The 23,733-nt window shown below is 39.7% G+C and overlaps 1 protein-coding gene across 3 annotated transcripts in view; it reads left to right on the top strand.

Moving 5' to 3' along the window:
• ANKFN1 (ankyrin repeat and fibronectin type III domain containing 1) overlaps window positions 1-23,733 on the top strand; it is a gene marked incomplete at both ends in the record, with an annotated part of 278,167 nt that overhangs the window by 238,088 nt on the left and 16,346 nt on the right. For 2 of the 3 annotated variants that reach the window (XM_082603572.1, XM_082603571.1), the window contains 4 exons: window positions 3,353-3,519; window positions 6,190-6,340; window positions 7,942-8,110; window positions 17,678-17,844. In XM_082603572.1, coding sequence (XP_082459698.1) covers window positions 3,353-3,519; window positions 6,190-6,340; window positions 7,942-8,110; window positions 17,678-17,844 — 654 coding nt within the window. Of the gene's footprint in view, window positions 1-3,352; window positions 3,520-6,189; window positions 6,341-7,941; window positions 8,134-17,677; window positions 17,845-23,733 lie in introns of those variants that run through there. The other variant, XM_082603573.1, reaches the window with a different exon arrangement.

The following is a 23,733-nucleotide window of genomic DNA, read 5'->3' as shown; positions in this document are numbered from 1 at the left end:
TAGAGATAAGAGACACAAGAGGACTGCAGTGGAAGTAGAGACTAGAAATGCAGGTTAGAGGTCAAATCAGGCAATATATAAACCCACAGGCATTTGATTTGGCTTAGGAGGCCTTTCTAATGTACCTCAGATTATGTGAATAGGACAGCTTCTTTCTCTTCCCATGCATTTCTCAGGCTCCAAAAACATTCTGACTAATGAAGGGTAAATGACTATGTAAAGGCAGGAAAACACATAGTAGATGCTCAGTAATGGTCTTTAAAAAAATTGAATGAAAGAGTGAATGACTCCATCCCAGAATGGTGTTGTTTTTTACATAACCACAGTATGTTCCTAACTCACATTCTATTTGTGGTCAGTTCTGACCCCCACATGTTTTTTCTTATACTCATACCCATTCTATATTTGTACTCTTGGGTTTGGGTCTTTACAAGCACATTTTCTTATTACGTTTCAACCCTAATTATGATAGGCTTATTTTTCCAATGCATAAGGTCATTCAGAGCTTTATTACTATTTTCCAGAAAATCAAAACCACACCAAATTTGGGACCCACAAATTTGATACACACATTCTTCATTTCTTTGTCTGGAACATCAATAAACATGATGAACCGACTGGCTCTCAGGACCAGTCTCTACTGGGCCATCACTCAGTATGTCCTACTATTCCCAGACTATCCCCATCATCCACAAATCTTCAACCCTGATATTCAGCTTATTAAAGTCATGCGGTCAAGATTCTACTGATACTTTTCCCAGATTATCTAGTGAAACAGATTATACTGGAGACAACTCCCTGGTCTATGGATCTTGTTCTTTTGCTATTAGAAATTAAAGCTGTCTGTATGATTTGCCCATCACAAAACCATGCTGACTCCTTTTTAGTGTCTCAGGGTTTCCTAGGTGACTGCAAATTGATTGACTGATGGTTTGTTCTCATTTTTCCCAAAGATCTATAAGTTGGTGGTCTTTAATTACTAGCGTCATTCTGTGTTTCTCCCCTTCCTGTTTCAAAGATAGGCATATTTGCCCTTTTCCAGTCTTTAGGGACCTTTCCAGTTCTCCATCACTTCTCAGAAATAATGATCTGTGGGTTTGTGGCCACATCTGCTTGTACAGCAAGCACCCCTAGGGTGCATATCGTCAAATTCTGCTGATTAAATACTTCCATTTTTCCTTCTCTCATTAACTGTTTCTCTCTCTTTGATTACCTGCTCATTTCTCAAAACTTCACCTTGACTGAACTTCCTCTAGTCAACTAATTATCTGCGATCTGTTCTGAAGAGACAAGATGAAACACTTCAGCCTTATCAATCTCCTTATATTAATAAGAATTCCCTCCTTCTTAATTGTGAAGTCAAATTTTTCTAGTCTATTTCTTTGCCAAATATCTTAAAAGTTATTTAGTCTTTGCTTTTCTATACATGCTAGTTATGTCTTCCTTCCAATTGTGACCATTCTTATTTTGTCCCTCTTCTGCTATTCTCATACATTCTGTTTTAGGGACAAGGCCTGATTTCCACATGTTGCAAACCTATTACATACAGAAACGGTACTGGACACTAAGGAGACAAAGCAATTTAAAAAAAAAAAAAGCCCTGCCATTAATTTCATAGTCTAGTTCAAGAGAAGAACATAAAAGAAGAAAAATATAAGTTAAGTACTCCTTCCTCTGTATGCCTACATTGCCTCTATTATAAACTGGTTTTGGTATATTGTGATCATTCCTTTACTCATCTGTCTTTCTTGACCTCTTCAAAAGCAGGGATCATATAAGGTTCACCTGAAACCCCAATGTCTCCTATAGTACCTGGAACTCAATGTGTTTGATAAGGACAGGACAAAGGAGACAATACACAATAGCATATGTTAGATGTTAACGATGGTTAATTCTACAGAGGAGGGGTCATTTCTTCAGAGTATACTGTCAAGGAAGACCTCATACCTTTCTGTTCCATACTGAATTCTATGTAAGTTGAAACTTTTTTTTTTCCTCTTCTCTTTTGCCTTCCCTACATTTAGTGGTAGAGTTGATTCCCTCTTTTTTACCCCCTTTGAAAACTAGGCTAAACTCTGGCCTGTAGAAATCCTTCCCCTGTAATCAGTTTCCTGAGTCATCACTCCTACTCTGTTTCACCCCCTACATTGCCCAAATGTATAAAAAGTCTTACCTACTGATATACGGGAGAGGGAGTGTCTGTATTACCAAGTATTTATTACCTGAGTTCCTGCAGTCATATAGAGAAGCAAAAGTCACAACCTTAAAAGTTCACTAGAAAACTGACCACATAGAAAACAAAACTCCATTCAAACACCCCTCTGTGCTTAACTAGGTTGGCACTTCCTATTGCACCAACGTCATTCAGTCTCTGCTGCCTATGGAATATTGTGATGTGACAATAAATGCAAATTCAATGCAAATCTATTACAAGGTAAATTTTTAAATCTTGTAAAAGATACAGAATTTTGTGAAGCTGATGAAGATGACATGGAGACTAATCAAATCACATGCAAAGTTACTGACAATTGAGAATCTAGCAATGGTAGGCCAGTTAACAACTGAAGACCACACAATGAACAAGGATTTTATGAGAATGACCTGAATATCAAATTTTTTAATGCACGAGAAAAAAATATATGGAGCCTTCAAATACTCTTGCAAAAATTATTCTCTTCATGATCACATTGTGAAAGTCAAACATTAGGAACAGCATTTCAGCTATCATACAATTTAGTCTAAAATGTTAACCCAGGAATCAATACTTGAATCTCTCTTCATTCTCAGAATTAGTGATTATAACTCGAATGTTAATAAGATAAATAAATCTATTGCTATTGCTTGTTTGATTTTTCAAGATAACAGATCAATCAAATCCTTTTTTTTCTACTTACTATAAAAGTTTGATCCTTTTCCTGACACCAATTATCCTGAAATAATGAGGCTTCCTATACTGCTTTGTCAGTTTTTACACTTGCAATTTGGTTTCTCCCAGCTAAACAATAAACCTTTCAAGGACAGAAATTATGAATTCTATTTTTCTTTACTATCTATCTGCCTCCACCACCACCAGACCATTCCCAATCACAACCCACACACCTATTCGTGGAACAGAAATCTGAGGAAAATAAGCATGCAGAATATATTAAAGGCTGAATGCCTGACTTGGAGGCAAATTCTCCTGAAGGTAAGACTGGCTGTACCACCAACACATTCTCAACATTCATGGTGGTATCCAAGGTTTCTCACTAATTACTTAGCTACAGCTCCTTTAATTCATGACATGGTGTACCTAAGAAATGAAAAGAGATTGCCTTTTAATGTGTTTTTTGTTTTGTTTTTCATCCTACAGGATATTCTCTCCTATCACAAAAGGAGTCATCAGCATCTCTCTCCTGGATTATATCTGGGTTACCTAAAGCTATGTAGCTCTGTGGATCAAATTAAAGTTCTTGTTACCCAAAAGTGGCCTAACATTCTCTGCCATGTGAAGATCCGTGAGAACAATAACGTTTCCAAGTAAGTTGTGAGGAGTTTAGATTTTCCTCATGATGAAACAATGGCTAAGTGATGGGTTTGATGTGCCAGAAGGAAACTGAAATGTTACTTTCAGTAACATTTGAAGTGAAGTTTCTGAGTGAAGTTTCTGAGTGAAGAAACTGAGTGAAGTTTCTACGATGAGATGTCCTCAGGGCCAGCACATTGGGGCAAAGGCATAGCTCGGTTTTAACATTAGGATAAGGAGGGCTTGTAGTATAGACTGGTGGAAGGAGTGGGCCCATTTAAAGGGGACACTGTCCTTTCACTTTCCTCTATGCAACCACTGACATTCAGGCTAATGAACAGATGCCCTTTTCTTTCAGCACTATTTCCAATATCTTTTCTCCACAACCTAAAAAGTCACATTTAAAAAAATCACTTGTGTAAATGGGTTCTAGTAGAGTAACTGGTCTCCCCTTAACCTTAAAGGACCCTCCCTACCCTCACTCCTCCCACCCCAACCCCCTGGCCTAAGGACTTTGTATGTTTCCTACACTCTTTATGGTTCTCTAGGGAAGAAAAGAAGTAACAAGGCCTGACCTTCTGGAAATTGCTCTATGACTTGGCATTATGGTGAATTACTGTTAACTTTGGAAAAGTTGCCCAGTCTTGGTAATCTGACTCAGCTTTACCACTAGCCCTCTAGTACACCTCTGAAGGTCTACTAAAATGAACTGAACTGTGTTCAACACAAAAAGAAAAGGGAAAGAACAGACAAGAAAAGAAAAAGAACTTGAAAAGGAGTTTGTCAGGCTTCAGTGTACAATTTAGATCCTTAGGCTCTAGCTGCACCTACAGATTTGCTTAACCAAAGGAGACTCTAATTTGGTCATTTAAAATTTGGTCCCTAAAGTGAGAAGGGCTTTTTAACGAGAGTGTCTCACAATGTTTATTAAATACTACTTGATGACAGTGAAGGAGATGATGATGATGATGGTCTCTTCAGAGAACTCACTAGCTGCCATATTCTCTTCCACTTACCAACTACACCTAGACTTAAGTCTGCCATCTGGTGGCCACTTCTAAATCAGCATTAGTTATCTCAGTCCTTCCCAAGAGGCTCATTTGTGGGTTGATTTTGCAATGGTTACTTTCATCCATTTTCTAGATTTGTGTCTTAAAGGTTTAGACTCTATCTTTTAGTGATTGTACCAACTAATTTCCATTTGCCAAGGATCCAAGTTTCATTTTTACAAAAGACTCCAGTAGCCTTCCCTCTTCCAGTTCCATCTCCCTCATCCTTAAAGACTAAACTGATTAGTGGTAGATGTTTCATGGTATTCTTCCTGGTAATTTATCTTCTAATTTGATTAAAGATAATATTTTAGCAATGTGGTCCTTTAGATTTTGTGCATACTCACGCTAGTCAGAACCCCTCATTTAGTTCGGTATCAGTGACGGAAGAAAAGATATAGTTCCCAAGCAGGTTCTCAAAGATTTCAATTATTTGTGAGGCCAACAGTATGCCCAGATTGAAGCAGGATTTAATTTTCTTTTTTTTTTCCTCTTATTGAGACAAAGGGTAGATTTTTCCATAGTCTTTTCCAGTGTGGGAATTGAAATGAAACTGATATCATGAAAACAGAAACTTTTCTAAGAGGGTAGCTGGTTAAAAGAGAGTGTATTCTGATGAAAAGCTCATGTCACAATCAATTTCATTTTCTGGCTCCTAGCTTGGAGCCCCAGTGAGTATAACCCATCAGGGAGAGCCCTCAGAGGATTTTCACAAGGGTGGGAACATATGTTAGCACCTCCTCTCTTTCCATCCCAAAACAGGAGGGCTTTCCTTTCCTCTCTAGCCTGCTCCTGAGAGCACACTGCTGCTCCCTGCAGAGTTAGAAAATGTGCCAACTGAATGTTTAGAGATTTGTGCTAAAATACCTGTGGAAACAATGTTGCCCAAGAGGCATTTACCTTGATCTTTTCAAGATCCTTTTGAAGAGCAGCTTTTGGGAGACAAACCAGATGTGCTTTCCTCCCACCACCATTCTCTTCCCTTCCCTTCTGCAGGACATTTGGAAAAGTTCACTAGGAAGGATTGTAGAGCATGCAGAATAAAGGCACAGATGACTGGTTTGAAAGGAGGATGGAAGCAGTGATGTGTGTCCCCTGGTTCCTTTTATTGGAATTGTCTGCTGTTCCTGTTTGTGATTCTCAAGCTTTTGGAAGGGGAAGGAAACCAAAATAGTACCCACGATCACAACAGGCCAGGGTTGAAACGTGCCATGCGGTTTCTTGCCTGAGTTGGACCAGAGTCCTGTGGTTACCCAACTGCTGAATTAACCAGCAGATGCCCCTGTGGTAAAATGTAGGGTCTTAGAACTTACAGGGGATCTTCAGGAAAAGAAAAATGAAGACAGGAAATTATTACAAAATATTTCAAAGCTCCAATCTCAAAAACTGATTCATTACAAATCAGACCTGCTGTTCTGAGGTGTATGTGGTTTGATAGGTGAAATAAGCTTAAATTAGAAAGAGTTCATTTTAAACTCCATTTGGGTGGCAAAAAAGTTCAAATTTCAAGAATTGCATCAAGTTTTAACCACCAAAAATTGGTTATTCAGGTTCTGGACATATGCAGTAAAAATGTTCTGAGCTGTGTTCTGAACTTTTGTTATATTTCTAATTTTAACTTGACTCAACATACAGAGAGGAGTGGGAATTGGTCCAAAAGCTTTCTGGCTCTGAATCTATGGAAAGTGTGGATCATACTTCTGACTGCCCCATGCAATTGTTCTTCTACGAGCTCCAGATGGCAGTGAAAGCTCTCCTTAAGCAGATCAATATACCTCTACACCAGGTACTACTCTTTACCGTTTTTATCTTCTTTTTATAGCTCATGGAAACTGCATTATGGGGTAAAACTCAAGAGGTAAAAAAATATATGTATACATATTTTGTTCATTTATTTACATACCACTTTGCACATACATGCACATTTTCAATTTGATGCCTATAAGTGGACACAGACTGCACTTCTCTACCTTTTCTCTAGCTCCTCCATGTTGACGTCTTCCAAAGTTCCCAGAGCCCACTTCACTGTGGTTTTGTCAGACAAGGAAAAATAACTGGCTAACCCACCTTGAAAGACATCAAGTCTCAGCTTCAGGATAGCATGAAGCAAGGGGAATAAATAAATAAACAAATAAGTAAATAAATAAGGGTATGGTTAGATTTCCAAATAATTTACTTAAGAACAGAAGACTATTGGTAGTCTAAGTCTAGAGCAGTGGCCAAGGTTATGCCATGCTATCTTTCCACAAACAGAAAATTCAAAATCACTGTCAAAATCACTTGTCACACTGTCAAAATCACTTGTCTTGTCTAAATCAAGATGTGCAAATCTTACCTTCACCAATAAGCAACTTAAAAAAAAAAAAACCCTGTAGGCACAGAAGAGTAAAAGTTTATTAGGTTCTGTCTAGTAAGCTAACATCATGTAGCATTAGGTTGGATTTTTTTTTTTTTGGACCTACATTTACCATCTCTCCCCACTCAATACACACACACACACACACACACACACACACACACACACTACTATTCCTATACACACAGAAAATAAGCCAAGTTTAGCCTGCAAACAGGAAGACTGTTAGCAGGAGTGACTGGCTCTCTTTAAATAACAGAAAGACAACTATGAATTGGCCTCCGACCCATGGAGGCAAGAGTCTCTCCGAGAGTGTTCTTCCATTGGGGTACTGCTCTGATTACAAGTCAATATTGCAAGCCTAGTCCAAAACAGCCAACACTGATGAAGAATAAATTGCACAAGATGCTATAAAGACACTAGAGGAGCGACTGGATTATTCTGGGGGTGGCCATGTACTCAGGAGGAGGAAAAAAAACACCAGCTCAACTTGCAACAGTAGATACCATTAAAGGGTTTCTTGGGCTTAGAAAGTTTGAAGCAGCTCATATTTCACTGGTGACTCTTGGGCTACGTATACATATTGGGAGAAGGCTGCCTAACTGCCTAAGAGTACATACTTTTTTTTTTTTTTTTTGGATACTTGTAAAATTTTCTCAGTCCTTGGCCAGAAACTACATTTTCCCCCCTTAACCAACTTAAATTGAAACTAGTGGATTTTTAATTCAATCCATTTTTGTTGCTTCATGTAATTATATTCATCATTTTGAAAAGCCCACAGAATGCAATCATTTTCTGCTTTTATAAGAAGCATAAATGTTGTTTTCAGAGTTTATGTGGAACATTACTGCCTTAAATCTTGATTTTATATAGCATTATTAAATGGACTGAACCCTAATATTTATGTTGTATAAAAATTCCAAGCTTGAAGTTGTGTAATTTTGTTAGATGTTTTATGCCAGTTTGGTGTTGTTTATGTAAGTGCCATGTTGTAACTCTCCTATTTTTCCTCCGCGCGTGTCCCTCTGCAGGCAAGGAACTTCCGCCTCTACACACAGGAGGTGTTGGAAATGGGTCACAATGTGTCCTTTCTTCTCCTGCTCCCTGCCTCAGACGACGTCTGTACAGCCCCAGGACAGAATAATCCTTACACCCCACACTCAGGGTTTCTTAACCTCCCTCTTCAGATGTTTGAACTTGGTATAGTAGCTTGTTTCACCTAGAAATATTAACCCAGCCTCCTTATAATAAAATCACAAAGTTATATCTGTTCCCCCTTGTCCCAGTGGAGGGTCAATAAATCACATGACGGCTTTGGCAACAACCCTTCCTAGAACTGGGTACAAGTCTGAGAGAAAGCAAAGCTCCAAAACTATGTGCCTGAGCAATAATTACTGAAACCTAGCTAAGGCCCAATGGAGAGGAGGGACTTCTCAACAGAAAGTTCAGTTATCAGGCTGCAGTTCTTGCCTCCCCTTTGCTTTCCTAAAACATAAATACAAGAACTGACGTTTTCATGAAAAGCACTGTCCCTTCTCTTTCTTCCTCCCTTCTTTTTTTTTTCTTTCTTTCTTCTCTCTTCCCCCCCTTCCCACCCCCTCTTTCCTCCAAATGGGAAAAAAAATACTGAAATTAAAATGTAAAGTGTGTATCACTTTAAAGGGGAAAAAAGTCTATAAGCAGTGCTAATTTATTAAATAGACTCAATTTCTAGCAGACCGTTTGAGAAGTTGACAGGGTCTCCCAGGATGCAATATTGTGATTATAATGTGGGATTCTGAATGGTGGAAGATCTTGTCCTAACTTTCAAAAATGAATAGCCTGGGCCCCAGGTTCTCTATTTTTGCAGAGACCCCTGCTGCCCACTGAAAATGTGAATAGGGAAGCTTTGTCTCTTCCCCATGCTTCATTTTGTAACAGGCCAATAAGAGGCAATTAACAAGAGTTCCATCAGTTCAAATGGATTGCAGGATTTGTGGGAGGGTGACTGACTGGGTGGGTGGAATGGAGGCAGACTCTCTTTGGATTGCTCCCCAGCCACCAGATTTAGAAACAGACAAGGCAACTGCCTGATGTCTCATTCTGAGACCTGGGCATCTGAATCTGAATTTATCTCTTGAGGATAAATGGATAAAGTCTCCCAGTTTCCCTTGCTCCAAGCAGTTTACATGCCCAAAAGCTGATGAAGAGCAATTGCTATTTCCAGAGGAGGGAGAGTTATAAAGAGAAGTCTGAATCAGACTTGCAGACTGGGACTTGAGAGTACTGGGTCCTCTATTGTGTGGCACTGGCAACCATTTAACCTTCTTGTACCTTTTCTGTGTCAAATCATTAATAATATTGGCCGTATCACTCCCAAAATGCCTGAATGTGAATGTGACCATTTAATGAGTTCCCCATCCAGTGAACATTTTTAGTCTATGATATAACTGATATATGATATATATGATATAGCTATGATATATATGATATAGCTATTACAAAACATAGTTTGAGTCAAGGTATTTCAATTCAAGTCGCTACATGCACATTAGGTACGTACTGTGGAGATTAAGAGATGAGTTAGGACGAAGGCTCTGCCCTCAAGGGGCTTTTTAGTACAGTGGTAGGAGTAAAATAAGAACAAGAGTTAATTTTTAAATGATGTATAATGTGCCAAAATCTTATGCATTAAGTGATATTGGAAAAAGAAATGAAAGCACATTTTTTCAAAGAAGGTATCAAAAAGCTGTCTTGGAGAGGGGATATTTGATATGGGTGTTAAAGAATGGACAGGATGCTAATAAACATGGATAATGAAAGCTTTTTTGTCAGAGGGAGCAGAATGAGCAAAGACGTAAGAATAGAAGAACTCAGAAAGAATCAGAAAAGGAACAAGTGGTCCAGTTTGGCTAGATCTGAGAAATGAACTGAGGAAATAGTAGACATAAAGCTGTATGGACAAGCCGTAGCCATACTGGGCAGTACTGTTAAGAGTCAGGCTGAGGAATCTGTTTAAGATGGAGTGAAAGCAGGGTTGTGAAGATAGTTCAGAGGTTATTATAATATTCCAGTGTTAAGGTAGACACAAAACAAAAAAAGGAAACAAACACAGATGTAAGAAACACTGGAAGTAATCGACAAGACTGGACAGCTGTCTGAATGAGAAAAGGCAAAGGTTAGAGACTTCTAGAATACCCCCATGGTGTTTAGTTTCAAAGACTGTGAGGATACTGCTGCCATTAACCAGACATAAGGCAATCAGAGAAGAAAATGCTTTGGGGAAGAATATGATACTTTTAGCTCTGAACATCTTGAGTCTGTAGGTGCTAATTCAACATCCAGGTAGACATATACAACTGGCAGTAAAAATGCAGGAGACAAAGTTGGGTACTAAACACAGAAATTTGGCCAATGTCTACTGATAACAGCTGAAGCCATGAAAATGAATGATTTCCCAGGGATAGATAAATGACAGAGAAAAGAACTAAAGAAAATACTTCATTGGAGAGCCAACTGGGAGTCCATTCTGTGTGAAATGGTCATTACTGTTCCACGATTACAGGCAAAAATACATGAGATTCATTTCCCCATGCCTCAGTGGGGAATGGGAATGATCAATGATTTAGTCTCAGTCATAATAGTGACTTGACTTGACTCTCAAGACCCTGGAGGACCAAGCCCTGCAAGTATCCTCTCTATCTTGCTTTCTGGGAGGCTCACACACTATTCTTGGGCAACCACACTTTATCCTACTGCTGTTACTCTCTATTCTACAATTTCCTCTCTTCACTCATTTGTTCACTAACTCATCAATAAATATTTAAGTAACCTACTATGTGCCAGGCACCATTCCAGGTATTGAAGTATCAGCAATGAACAAACTCCTCATGGAGCTAATAACAGTCCAGTGGGGGAAACAAATGGTAAACTAATCAACAAACATTAATATTGTAAATGTCAGACAGTAGTGAGAGCTATGAAGAAAAATACATCAGGATAAAGGACTGGAGTGAAGTGACAGGAACTACAATTTTGTATAGGACGACCTGGGAAGCCCTCTCTGAAGAAGATACATTTGAGCAGAGATGCAAGATTTCCACGCAATGAAAACAGCAAGTGCAAAGGCCTTACAGTAAGAGTGTGCCTGGCTAAGAGATCAGTGTAGGTGGAATGCAGTAAGCAAGAGCAACAAAGATAGGAAATGACATCAGAAGGTCAGCAGTGGCCAGATCATGCACGGCTTCACAGATCATGATAAGGACTTTGGATTTTACTTTAAGTGTGTTGGAAATACAATGGAGATTTTTGAGTAGTAGAGTACCATACTAAAAGCTCTGCAGAATCTGGTAGTCCTCCCCACAAAAAAGTTAAAAGCTTAACTTTGCTTAACCCAACATTTTCCAAATTCATATGACAACGACTAGAACCATTTTTGGCATGGCACCTATTAAAAATCCACAGAAAACATACTTCAGGATATGATGCCCTAGAACAGTGCTTCTCAAACTTTAATGTACATAAGAAACACTTAGAGAGCTTGTTAAAATAGATTCTTGGAGTCCCACTCCAGAAAAGCTGAGTCAGTAGGGGCTGGAGAATTTGCATTTCTAGCAAGCTTTCAGCTGATACTGAAGCTGCCAACCCATGGACCACGCTTGAAGTAGTACTGCCTAGAACACAGGGAAAAAGACGTTTTAGGAATTTAGAAAACTAGGGTTGTAGTTAGCAAAGTAATAGAATCCAACAGTGTCTATCTCTTTGACCCGTATTACCTCTTCTTAATACTAAAAGCAGTATAAGACCATCAGGTACTATCCTTCACCTGTGAAAACCAGGCTGTAGATCAAAGCCTGGATTTCAAAAGTTTGACTTTAAGATGTTTTTTCCTAGAGTAAAACATAACTTCTTACCCTACCAGTTCTCCGCTGTTACCATATCGTTGGTGACCCACTTGATTAATGAGGGCCATTGTAAGTTTCCATAAAAGACCACTTGATTGGGCTTCTTTCCACGGGCATACACAACCCTATTAGTCTTTTCTAGGGATCAGGAGGAAATATTGCCAGTATCAGGAAATTAATATACTCTAGTACTATGCTTATTGTACTTTAGCATCACCAGCAACAATTTTTTAAATACTACTGGGACTTAGTAAGAACCACGATAAACCCTCTCTTATTTCCAAGCAATCAGAGCTTCCAAAGAGGCAGATTATCAGTTACTTCCTCCATCAGACATCAGCCTGCAAGCACTTAATAATACTGTCTATAGGAACTCCTAAGAGCTTGCTACAGTGGGCCTAGGCCCCTCAAAGAAAGACCTAAGCAATTTTTGCTTGTTTTTGTATAGGTAGGGACTTCTATATTCCATGACAGGTCCATAGTAAAAGGTCAATAGATACACTAAGCATTCCTGAGAAAGAGAATGTTGTTGGAAATTCAATCAGAACTCAGAAAATTGTAATAACAACATAAAAGTTCTAAGAAAACTTGAAAAGTGCAGATTATGGGAATATGCACCCTATAACAGAATAAAGTGTTATACTATATTTCAGTCTGACTTGCATAAATCATCCCTTATGCAACGAAAAGATTTGAGATTTGGCACACTGACCATGTTCCAGCCAGTGGCCCGGGTGAATCATAAATAACTTGCTAACCAGCTATGGAAAACTGTATCTGTGCCTATTCCAGCACAAACTAGATCTAGCAAGGACAAAATGATAAAGGAGCTTAGCCCTCTGTCTCCTGGAGTAAAGACTAGGCTGAGGAAGACCCATAGGATGTTCCTTCATAGGATTACTTGTTGGGGAAAGAGAGAGACCATCATACAGGAGGATGCTGTGAGACCTCTATGAGCAGGGTTGAGCTGAGGCAAAGTGGTACAATTGCAGACCCACTCCCCCTCCACAGCGTGAGAGCTGATACTCCCTGACCCTTTGGATAGGAGCAGGATAGCAATCCTCTGCAGTAATAAAGTATGTGCCTAGGGAACAATTTATGCTGTTCCCAGAAATGAAAGGAAAAGCCCTTAGAAACTCTGTTCAGTGATATGGTCTCTTGAGGATTTGCCTAGCCTACACTGAGGAGGTCACCTTGCCCTGACCCTGTGGGCAGTCACAATTGAGAGCAGGCCTATGAAGAAGAAAGTTGACTTTTATCAATTTCCTTGGCTCTATAATTCCAACTGACTTGACTAGCAAGATTAAGAAACTGGGGAATTTTTTAGAAACAGTTTGAAGCCTGGTATATATTTCATACTTCAGTGCTTGGCTGCATCCTTCATTCAGCAAATATTTACTGAGTTTCCACTGTATGCAAAGCACTGCGCTGGGGCTGGACATACAGACATTAATAGGACACAATCTGCCCACCAGAGGTCTAGAATCCAGTGGAGGATACAGACATCTACACCAATAGTCCCAGTGCAATGAAACTCCTGCTGTAAAATGCAGGTTGTTGAATTTCAGAGGAAAGACACCTAATCCTTTCTTACAGAGATAGTATTTGAGATAGACCCTGAAGTATAAATAAACATTCAGAAAAGGAAAGAAAAGGTAGCAAAGGAAAACCATTTTAAGCAGAAGGAATAGCATGCACGAAGGCTTGGAGACGTGGGAAAATGCAGCTCCATTAAGTATACTCTTAGTAGTTCGCTGTGAAAGATGCTTAAGGCATCTGAGGAAGAGTGACAGAAGATACAACTAAAATTTCAAAAAGTAAAAATCACACAGGGCTAGGCCATCCTAAAGCGGTTAGATTTTATCCTATAGGCAAAGAGGAGTCATTAAAAGATTTTAAGGAAAGGAATAATATGGTCTTACTAAGTTTTAGCAACGCTATGGATTGCAGGAAAACAAAAAAAGGACTGAGACTAGAGGCAATGAGACAGTTAAGAGACTGGCCCAGGTGGGCAATGATCAGAACTCAAACCAAGACTGCCACAGCCGGGGTACAGAAGAGAAGGCAGACGCAAGAGGAATTCAGAAAGCTAAACTCAATAGGACTTTGTGACTAATTTAATGTGGTTGAAGAGCAAGATGGAGGAGCCAGAGAGTCTGAATAGGGCGCTGAGATGGATAATGCCGCCATCTACCAGCACAGGAAATAAGAGGGGAGGAGCGGGCTTGGGGGGAGGGGAGAGATGATGAGTTAGTTCAGTCTGACAAATGATGAGTTTTGTTTGAGGTGCCTGTGGGATATCCAGGCATTGAGCCTAATGGAATCCAGGCCACAGGCTTATAAGCAATGGCACGGTCTCAACCCTCATTCCTAATGCCCATTTTTCATGAGTTAGGACACTGCTCCTGAATTCCAACATCAACTCACTCACTACCAGGAATCTTTAGAGAGGCATCTTATGCCCAGGTTCCTTCTGACACCTTGGCAAAGAATCACGGAACCAAACTGACCCTAGGAAGTAATCTTGTTGGTTCCTTAGCTTCCAAACTAGGCGACGTGGCCCAGATTGATTAGGATTTTATTGAGTTGGAGATCTTTAGGAAGAATATTCTAATCTCAATCCCATTCTAATATCCTACCTACTAAATGCCTCATTCTTCCCAGGGGGACGTGGTAGGGATGTGAACGAAAATTTATTTTATATCTGATATGTGCCACATGCTATGCTGGGCACTTCACTGTTTATTATTATGTTGTTTTATCCTAGGTAGACATTATTACCCCTGTCTTAGATATGAGGAAACGGAGGCTCCCGCGGGTTATATGCCGATTATTATGAAGGTAGTAAGTAGCAGAACTATGACTCAAATCGTTTCATCTGATACCTAACCCTGAGTACTTTCCACTATACTCCTAATCTGACTTCCAGTGTTGGTGCCAACAATTTTACACAGAAAAAAAAGAGAGAGAAAACACCACAGAAAATCAGTCTTAGTTTGTAAATTAATAACAAATCATGTGGTCTGGGATAATGCATTTTTGTATCCTTATACCATTTTGCCTGTAAAATGCATGTGATTCACATTAGAAAAAAATTAGAAGCTTCCAGTCTATCCTCCCCTTCTCAGTGATGGCTACCAAATGTATCATTGCTAAACCACAAAAGACTATGTTAAAGTAACATTTGTTAAAGTAACATTAAAGGCTCTGGATAAAAACCACTAGAGCGGGAAAGTGAAGCCCTGTCCTTGTCGTTGAAAGGTCCTCATAGCTCACTGTGGTGAGTGGCACGGGTGGTGTGGGCACTGTGAGACCACCCACTGATCCAAGGCTCCGACCACAAGGAGACACAACAAGAGAAAGTTGTGGACACCCTGGCGTTCTAGAATTCAGATGGGACCGATAGTATTTCCTTTAAAGAAACTCTTCAGTGCCTCTCACTATCTTCCCAGTCATATTTTAGAAAGAAGGAAAAAAGCTGATTTTTTTTTTTTTACAACTTGGTTTGGAAAGGCAGACTGTGAGACACTTCACTCTCTTCACCCTCCAGCCAAGAGAGGACATCTGTCAAGTGCAAACAGGATATAATTCCTCCTTGAAAGGCATAAAGACACATTCAGGGAGCTACAAGGGTCAAGAGTAAGCTAAAAAGTAATGGTGACTCTTTCCTGCAGAGAGGCCAGTAAATATCACAGACCTGAAGTACACCTTTTGAAACAGGAAAAGCAAAAGCACCTTGAGAAAAGAGAATGGAGGGAAAGAGGAGACTTTGGAGGAAGGGTTTGCTCTCCTCAGATCAGGGTACACATTTTGTTGCTGTTGTTCATTCAGTCAATAAACATTAACTGAGCAGTTATAATGTTCCAGGTTTTGAGGAAATAAAGATTAACAGGAGACACGGTTCTTGCCCTCAAAGAAATCACAGTCTAATACCAAGGCAGTCAAGTAAACACATTATTACAGTAAAGCAGGATCAGTGTCCTGATACAGTTAGAAACAAGTGGTCTAGGGGCACAAAAGAGAGAAACTAACTCTGCCTGGAGGGAAAGAGGTGTCCATGAAGATTTCACTGAGGAGAAGATATTTAAACTAAATTTTCAAGTATCAGAAGAATCTGACCTGAAGGTATTGGTAAAAAAAGGGTATTGGAGGAGAAGGAAATGGCATGTTCACAAGCATGGCAGCACAAAAGGGCCTGTAGTAGGTTCAGCCTGACCAAAGTGTAGGGTCAATGCAGGCAGAGGGTAGAGGGTGGTTGCATGACAAAAGATATGACTGAAGATAAATTAAAATCCTAGATCTCAAGGACCTTGCTTTATAGTGATGTTTGGATTTTATCCTGAGTCAAGACGGAGCTCTACAGAGGTCTGTAACCAGGGAAAAGCATGAAAAGTAGATCATCTGGGAAGAGGTCAATAGTTTGTCATTTAACGAGATCAGTTCTTCTGTCAGACAAGGAAGTGTTAGAGCAGAGAAAGTGAGAAGGAAGGATCTGACACCAGAGAGAAAAAAAAACCCAGAACCAAAGCTACTGGAATTCAGAAACACTGCCTTGAGATGGTGCACAGCTGGAATAAGGATGGGCCACTGGAGCCCTCACTCCATTCTTCTCTACCACTTCAATAGGAGGAAACACAAACAGAGCAGGTTACCCTTACACTCAACTGAGTTTCATCCTGAGAGAAAAATCAAGTAAGGAAGCAGGCAGTGGTAAGATGGGAATTGTAGGGTACGCAAAATCTCTCAATGTGCATTAAAGTAGGGCTCCCTCAGTAAGGTGTATAGATGACCAGATGCCCCATTTTGAGGTATGTGGTTTTAGTTTCCCTAAATGTCCAGGTCTAGGTCTCAGGAATCAGCAGCAAAGAGGCCCAAGGACAGTAGTTAGATGTTCTTCCTAGAATTCCTCACCAAAGAAGCCAAAATAAAAATGTTTCCATTCCACAGATTTGCTGAGTTATTACAGCCCTATTTCCAAAGCACAAAACACACTGATACAGGTCAGAGGCACACAGAGTAAGGGAGGTTCCTGGCGAGTGAGTCTCCAAACTCAGCAATGGCCAGGAAGAGACTGGTACTACACTAGTCTGAATTGGGATGCTTTCCTCATCTTACTGGAATCTGAAGTTATGGTATATGATCACAGCCAGTCAGAGAAGTATGAAAAATCGCATCACCTCAGGTTGCCTGCACCAGGCTGAGTCCCACACTCCTCTCTCCCTCCTCCATGATAGAGATGAAGATTAGACTGTTTCCTTTGGCCTCTGGCCCATTATCTTTTAAGAGAGGAAGGTGAAGACAAAAATGATCTATCGAGCATTAGCTCCATCATCCTTCCAGAGGAGCTGAGGAGTGGAGAGGCAGGAGAAGAAGCAAAACTCATCATACTAGGTCTTTACAGACATTTTCCAGCCAGACAAAAGACAAAACATACCCTGAGAAAAGCATGCCTTGTATCTTCTGGGACTTCTGGCCTTGGAAAGGAACATGCAAGATACATACTGGAAATCAGACATGGCAGTCAAAACTAGGTTTCAAATTGCTACTTGCTTTTTTTTTTTTTTTCTTTCCTTTAAAGTGATAAGCAAACTTATTCTCCCCATAGTAGCCCAAGTTTAGGGGCTGAACATAAACTACAGCTTTAGCCGACTCCACTTCCCCATACCTTAACAGGACTTGGTAAACCTTAAAAGGGAATACTGTATGACTAAGGCCAGACAACTGGCCCCTTAAGAGCACATTTATAATTTATTTATGGCCTAATATTTTCCACTGATAGGATTAATAAATCATGTTTTCATTCAACTTGTTTCCTCTGAGGTATGAATTTCTCTATTTTGATACCAGATCTTAACATGTTTTATTTTGCTTGTCCATTTTCCAGTTCATTTTTGCAGCTACAGGGAGAAATTTATTAGTCTGTATTGCCGCCTTTCTGCTGTTGTGGAGCTGGATTCTCTGAATACCCAACAGTCCCTGAGGGAAGCAATCTCAGACAGTGAGGTTGCAGCTGCCAAACAAAGACACCAGCAAGTTTTAGATTTCATTCAGGTAACAGTTTGTTTCTTCTGAGGTAAGAGGGAGAAAGAAGGGACATGGTGGAGGGGATGAGAACCAAGCATAAGAAAGAACAGCAATCTGGGCTAATTTAAAGACAACCATGTGCAAACAGCCTGTTGATTTGGTTAAAATGCAGAGCTCAGGGAAATGTGAGTTTTTATACAAAGGCTTAAGAAAAAGCTACAGATAAAACACTGTGTTAATAAGAGCTGTATCAGCCACTGTGGTAGGTAGCAATAGTCTCCCATACTGGAGAGAAAAATCACTGCCAGAAGTAGAGATCAGAATATTATCCTTACCCAGTAGCCCACTGATAATTCCAACACAGAGAAAGACTGTATTAATTAATTCAATATCCCAGAGAAAAAGAGAAGAGAATGACCCACCAGTTTATGTTAACCCAAATTCAGCTGGACCTAAGATTTCTCATTCTTTGAACTTCTTTCTGGCAGAACTGACACTTTAATGTGTAGCTTACAGAGGTTAAAAAATGTGTTCCCTGTCCATGGTCTTTTCTGGAAAAGCCCTATGGTGACATCTTAGGGTCTTGAGAAAGGGGTACTGACTAGTCAACAAGAGAATTTGGATCTAGTCTGAAATTGCCCCTGAATCCCTTGGACAAATCTTACGATCTTTATGCCTGTAGTAACCCAATTCACAAAATGAATATACAGTAGTCCCCTCTTAACCTCAGGGGATACATCCCAAGACCCTCAGTGGATGCCTGAAACCGCAGATAGTACCTAACCCTATATATACTATTTTTTTCCTATACGTACATACCTATGCTAAAGTTTAATTTACAAATTAGGCACTGTAAGAGATTAACAATAATAAAATAGAACAATTATAACAACCATATACCGTAATAAAAACTATGTGAATGTTCTCTCTCTCTCTCAACATATCTTATTGTACAAATTTAATGCCTCTTCCACCTTAACTAAGCACTTATCATGCACTGTGCCCATAACTTTTGCAGTTTGAGGTGCAACAGCAAAACTACGAAAAATTTCTTTGCCTTCAGTTTCACGGAATGAAGATTCATTCTTACCACAGATCTTAGCAACTTCACCATATATATTTTTTTCTTTCCTTATTAAGTCAAGAACTTTCACCTTTTCACTTAAAGGAAGCACTTTGTGGCTTCTCTTTGTCATAACCAAATTGCCAGCATCACTACGTCTTGTGCTTTGGGGCCATTATTAAGTAAAATAAGGGTTACCTGAACACAAGAACTGCAATATGGCAACAATCTGATAACCAAGGTGGCTACTAAGTGACTAATGGGAGGGATACGCTGGACAAAGGGGTGATTCACGTCCTGGGCAGGACGGCGCAGAATGACAGGAGATTTCATCACACTTCTCAGAACAGTGGCAAGTTAAAACATATGAATTATCTATTTCTGGAATTTTCCATTTAATATTCTCAGATCTTAGTTGACCAATGGTTACCGAAACTGCAGAAAGCAAAACCATGGATAAGTGTGGACTTCTGTAATAGCAATAGCCCCATCATAAATATCACTTTGACATATAGTCAGGTCAATCTAATAAATATTTGTTGGACACCCAGGTGTCAGGCACTGTAAGGGAGATACAAAGTTGAATTACACATGGTCCCTGACCTTAAAGCGCTTAAAATCCATTAGGGTAGACAAGAAATGTGTATAAATACTATTTGTAAAATGAGTTAGGTGCCAAAAGAGAGGTACAAAAAAAAAAAAAAAAAAGTTTTGTGCCAGCACAAAGAAGTAAAAATTTGCCTACATTTGTGGGTATAAAAAAGTTGCCATAGAGGATGTAACTGGTACCTGAGCTAGGCCTACAGGGATGGGTTAGTCTGTAGTGAGGAGAAACAGACTAAGAGGCAAAGAAAAAGAATAAACAGATAAGGCAGAGAGAGCAAAAAATCGTATCTGGGGAATGATGAGTAGTCAAGATTAGCTGGGACATAGTGTGAGTAAAGGGCAGTAGTGAGAAATTAGGTAAAAATGAAAGTAGCAATGAGATCAGATCACACAAGGGCTTTATTAAAGGCCATGGTAAGATGTTTGTACTTGATTCTGCAGGCAATAGGGAGCTGGCCAAAGTTTTGGAGAAAGTCAGTTATAGGTTCTCACAGATGTTTAGGATAGATTCAAGCAGGGGAGGATATTCCTCCCATTCTCATTGGTATGGCCACACTGGTTGTTTATAGTAAGTACTCATTCTCATTGGCTACTAAATAATTCACATATCATTCCCAGATTTAAGGAGAAGTAGACTAAAGGCAGGGAAACCAGATACGAAGCTATTGCAACCCTCCAGGCAAGTAGTGAGGACCTAAGATGAGGAAATGCTGTGAGCTTTGGGCAAATAAAGTTCTCTAAATCTCAATCTCCTCATCTGTAAAACAGGGATGGTGATAATAATAGTACTAGCTCTCAGTGTCACTGAGAGAATTCAACAAGGTAATGCATGTAAAGCATTCACTAAAGTGCCTGCACATAATAAGTATGCAATAAATTATACATTCATTCATTTATTAATTAATAAGAAGGGAAAATGCTTTAAAACATGATATGCAAGATTGTGGGTTTATTAAGTACTCAGGAAGAAGATATTGTAATATGCTTGCAAAGTGTGAGCAGACAAATCCTATCCTACTTCTCTCATCCCAAATGAGATATTTTAGGTGACCTCTTAGACTAAAAAAAACAAACCTTTCAAGAACTTACTTGCTTTCTTGACCTGAGAGTGTAGTATTTAAAAATTCAAAACATTTACATCACTTACTTTATTGCCAGTAAAAGTAGAACATGGACAGGGGGAAGGGGGTGGGAAAAGGAAGAATGAAGCATGAGGAGAATATGAAAGACTGGCTTATCTTTTGAACCCAATGTAAGGAATAGTGGAACAGAGTAAGAAGAATAATGACTAGAAGACAATTAGCATACATTTTTAGTCCTGAATCTTCTACTGATAAACCTTGGAGCACTGGACAATTCATTTGATCCAGGGGCCTCTTTTTCCTCATATATAAAATAAAAGAATTGGACTAGATGCCTTCTTAAGCACCTAGTTGGCGCTAACATTTCATGACTTCTTTAACAACCATACATATTCTTAGAGAAGCACTTCTCTAATCATACATTAAGTTCTGTTTCTGCTTTATTCCACTTAAGGCTCCCCTGAATCCACTAGGTTCAAACACAAGAAAGCTGACTTTCTTCAGTCTGTCACAGTCTCAAGCTACTCCAAGAGTTTCCAGCTCCATTCTTACTTCCGGATGACTATCCTCACTCCTCCTTTTCACCTAGTCTAGGGCTCCACTGCCTTTTTCTCTTTCCCTTTCATCACAACATTAAGTGGAATGGATGAAGGCGGGCCAGGCCAGGAATTCTTTAAAGTTCTAGCCTGCTCTGGTCTCCCAAAGCGGCCTCTACAGACTCTCCAGCCAGCCGGGTAAATGTAGACTTGGATAAAAGCCAATTCCCAAAGTGTTCAAAAAAGCACTTCTTGGCCAGGCTAAAACCAGACCATCTCCTTGCACCCACAGCCTTCAGTGGACTGCCTTGCTCCATCCAACAGGGAAAACTTCACTGACCAGAGTTAATGCAATATCATCTCTCCCCTTATCTATACTGGGCTTCTCAATCTCTCTTGCTCAGAATGAAAACCAGCTGCAGCCATTCACCCACTGGCATTCACAGCTCAGCTCACCACACACCATAATCTGCAGAGGCAAGTGCCAGCTGTGAGAGCATTTGTATGATTCCAGATCTAAGACAGTGTTGAAGGCACTACACAAACCAAACATTGTAAACAGCAAGGGAGTCTATGTAAATACAGTAAGAAAAAGAAGCCAAGGAGTGCAGCCAGAAAGGGGAAGGGCTAAGCCAGGGGAGGTGTAGAAAATCACAGATAAGGTATACAGCCTTTATAGACAGCACATGCAGCAGAAATGTCAAAGTGTTGAGACTCGGCACTTGGCATATTCTGAGCTGCTAAAGCCTAAAGGGCAATTAGGCTATAATTTATATACTGTAATGCTTCAAATGCTCCTAAGCTGTAATAGAAACACAGCTCATTAAATATAGCCAATCTATCATCCCCTCAAGCACCTTGTAACTGTGCTGTGAGAAAACCAATCACCTTCACATTTAAATAAAAATATTATCTTGCCTGAGTACAGAGAAAGGGGTGTAATTTTGGGGATGAAAACCAACATTTTTAAAGGGCAGGGTGAGAAATGGATGCAAAACTTTTAACCAACAGACCTAGGAAGTTCATGGTCTTTCTTTTTAAAAAATGTGTCAGCAAGTCTTTAGAAGCTGAATTTGGACATTAAAATCAGGGGGATCATGTTGGCAGTTATTTTTAGATCAACGGTATAAGGTAAAAATGGGTGAAAATGGTACTTCTTTTAGAGCTACTTAGCTAAGCCCGTTAAACTCAGTCCATAGGCTTCCCTGTACCTATGTTTTTGATTTTTCTTCAGTTAATACCTCTTCACTTCATCACTGAGAAAAATTAAGAAATAACCATTGTTTCTACACATAATTTTTTAAATTTCTACACTAACTCTCACTATCCATCCTCAGCAATAAGGCTAAAGCAATCTATCCAAAGAGAACAAGTAGATTGTTAATAATTGTATTCATTTCCTAGGGCTGCTGTAATAAATTACCAAAAACGGGGTAGCTTAAAACAACAGAAATTTATTCTCCCACAGTTCTGAAGCCCAGAAATCTAAAATCAAGCTGTTGGCAGGGTCACACTCCCTTTGGAGAGTGGGAGAATCTGTTCTCTGCTTCCTCCAGCTTCTGGTGGCTGTTGGCATTCCTTGACTTGTGGCCACCTCACTTCAATCTCTGCTTCTGTGGTTACACTGCCTCCTTCTCTTCTGTCTGCCACATCTCCCTCTGTCTCAGTCTCATAAGAATGTCTTTATGAGGACATTTGTCATGGGAATTAAGGCCCACCCAGATAATCCAGGATAAATTCCTCCTGTCAAAATCCTTAACTTAATCACATCTTTTGCCAACAAGGTAATATTTACCCTTTTATCATTTAAGGTAATACAAATTCCAGGGATTAGGACGTGGACATGTATTTCGGGAGGCCACATTCCACCCAATAACGATGACTGTCATTGTAACAACTGAAAACTTTGTAACAATGTACAGCTTACAAGGTGCACTCATCTACATCATCTTACTTAATCCTCATAATAACTCTGTTCGAGGGCAGAGATCTAAAGAATTAGATAACCATTCATACATACCTTCATTCGCTGAATAATCATTTATTGAGTACCTATTCTTTGCATAGCCAAAAGTTAAAGGTACAAAAGCACAGTACCTGCCCTTGGCAGGACGTCTAAAAGTTGTCCATAGTCATGCAGTGCCTTAAACTTTGAGATGAGAGTATGCTGCATGAGGTAGGATCAATAAAAGCTAGCTAAGAAAGCAACAATCCCATTAAGAAAAATCTGTCCAAGTCTTCACTTGGACTTCCATTTTAGCTTTACCCCCTGAACTTCAGATTTCTCTCTTTGCATTGTTCAGAGCCTCCTCACCGGCCTGCCACTGCTGAACCTTCAGCCCAACTCACTGCCTTAACAAAGCCTGAAGCTCAGTTTCAGGCTTTCATTACAGAACATTACTAGAAAGCAAGGGAAAATGGCTGCCAGCGATGCAGCGCCGTTCACTGGCTCACTCAAGCTTGCCTGTCACTCCGAACACCACAGACTATCACGATTTCAGACTCTGTGTTTCTTGGGAGCACCAGGCTTGTGGATTCTTTAAAGACTATTCTTTAACTACACATTAAGGCCCTAAAAAGGAATTTTGAAAATAAAATAGAACATTGGATACTCCCTTCTACAATCAGA

This window comes from Mesoplodon mirus (genome assembly GCF_964341445.2).
Source record: "Mesoplodon mirus genome assembly, chromosome: 18".
NCBI lineage: Eukaryota > Metazoa > Chordata > Mammalia > Artiodactyla > Ziphiidae > Mesoplodon > Mesoplodon mirus.
Note: the sequence above shows the minus strand (reverse complement) of the source record. Positions and strands in the feature narration are given on the sequence as shown.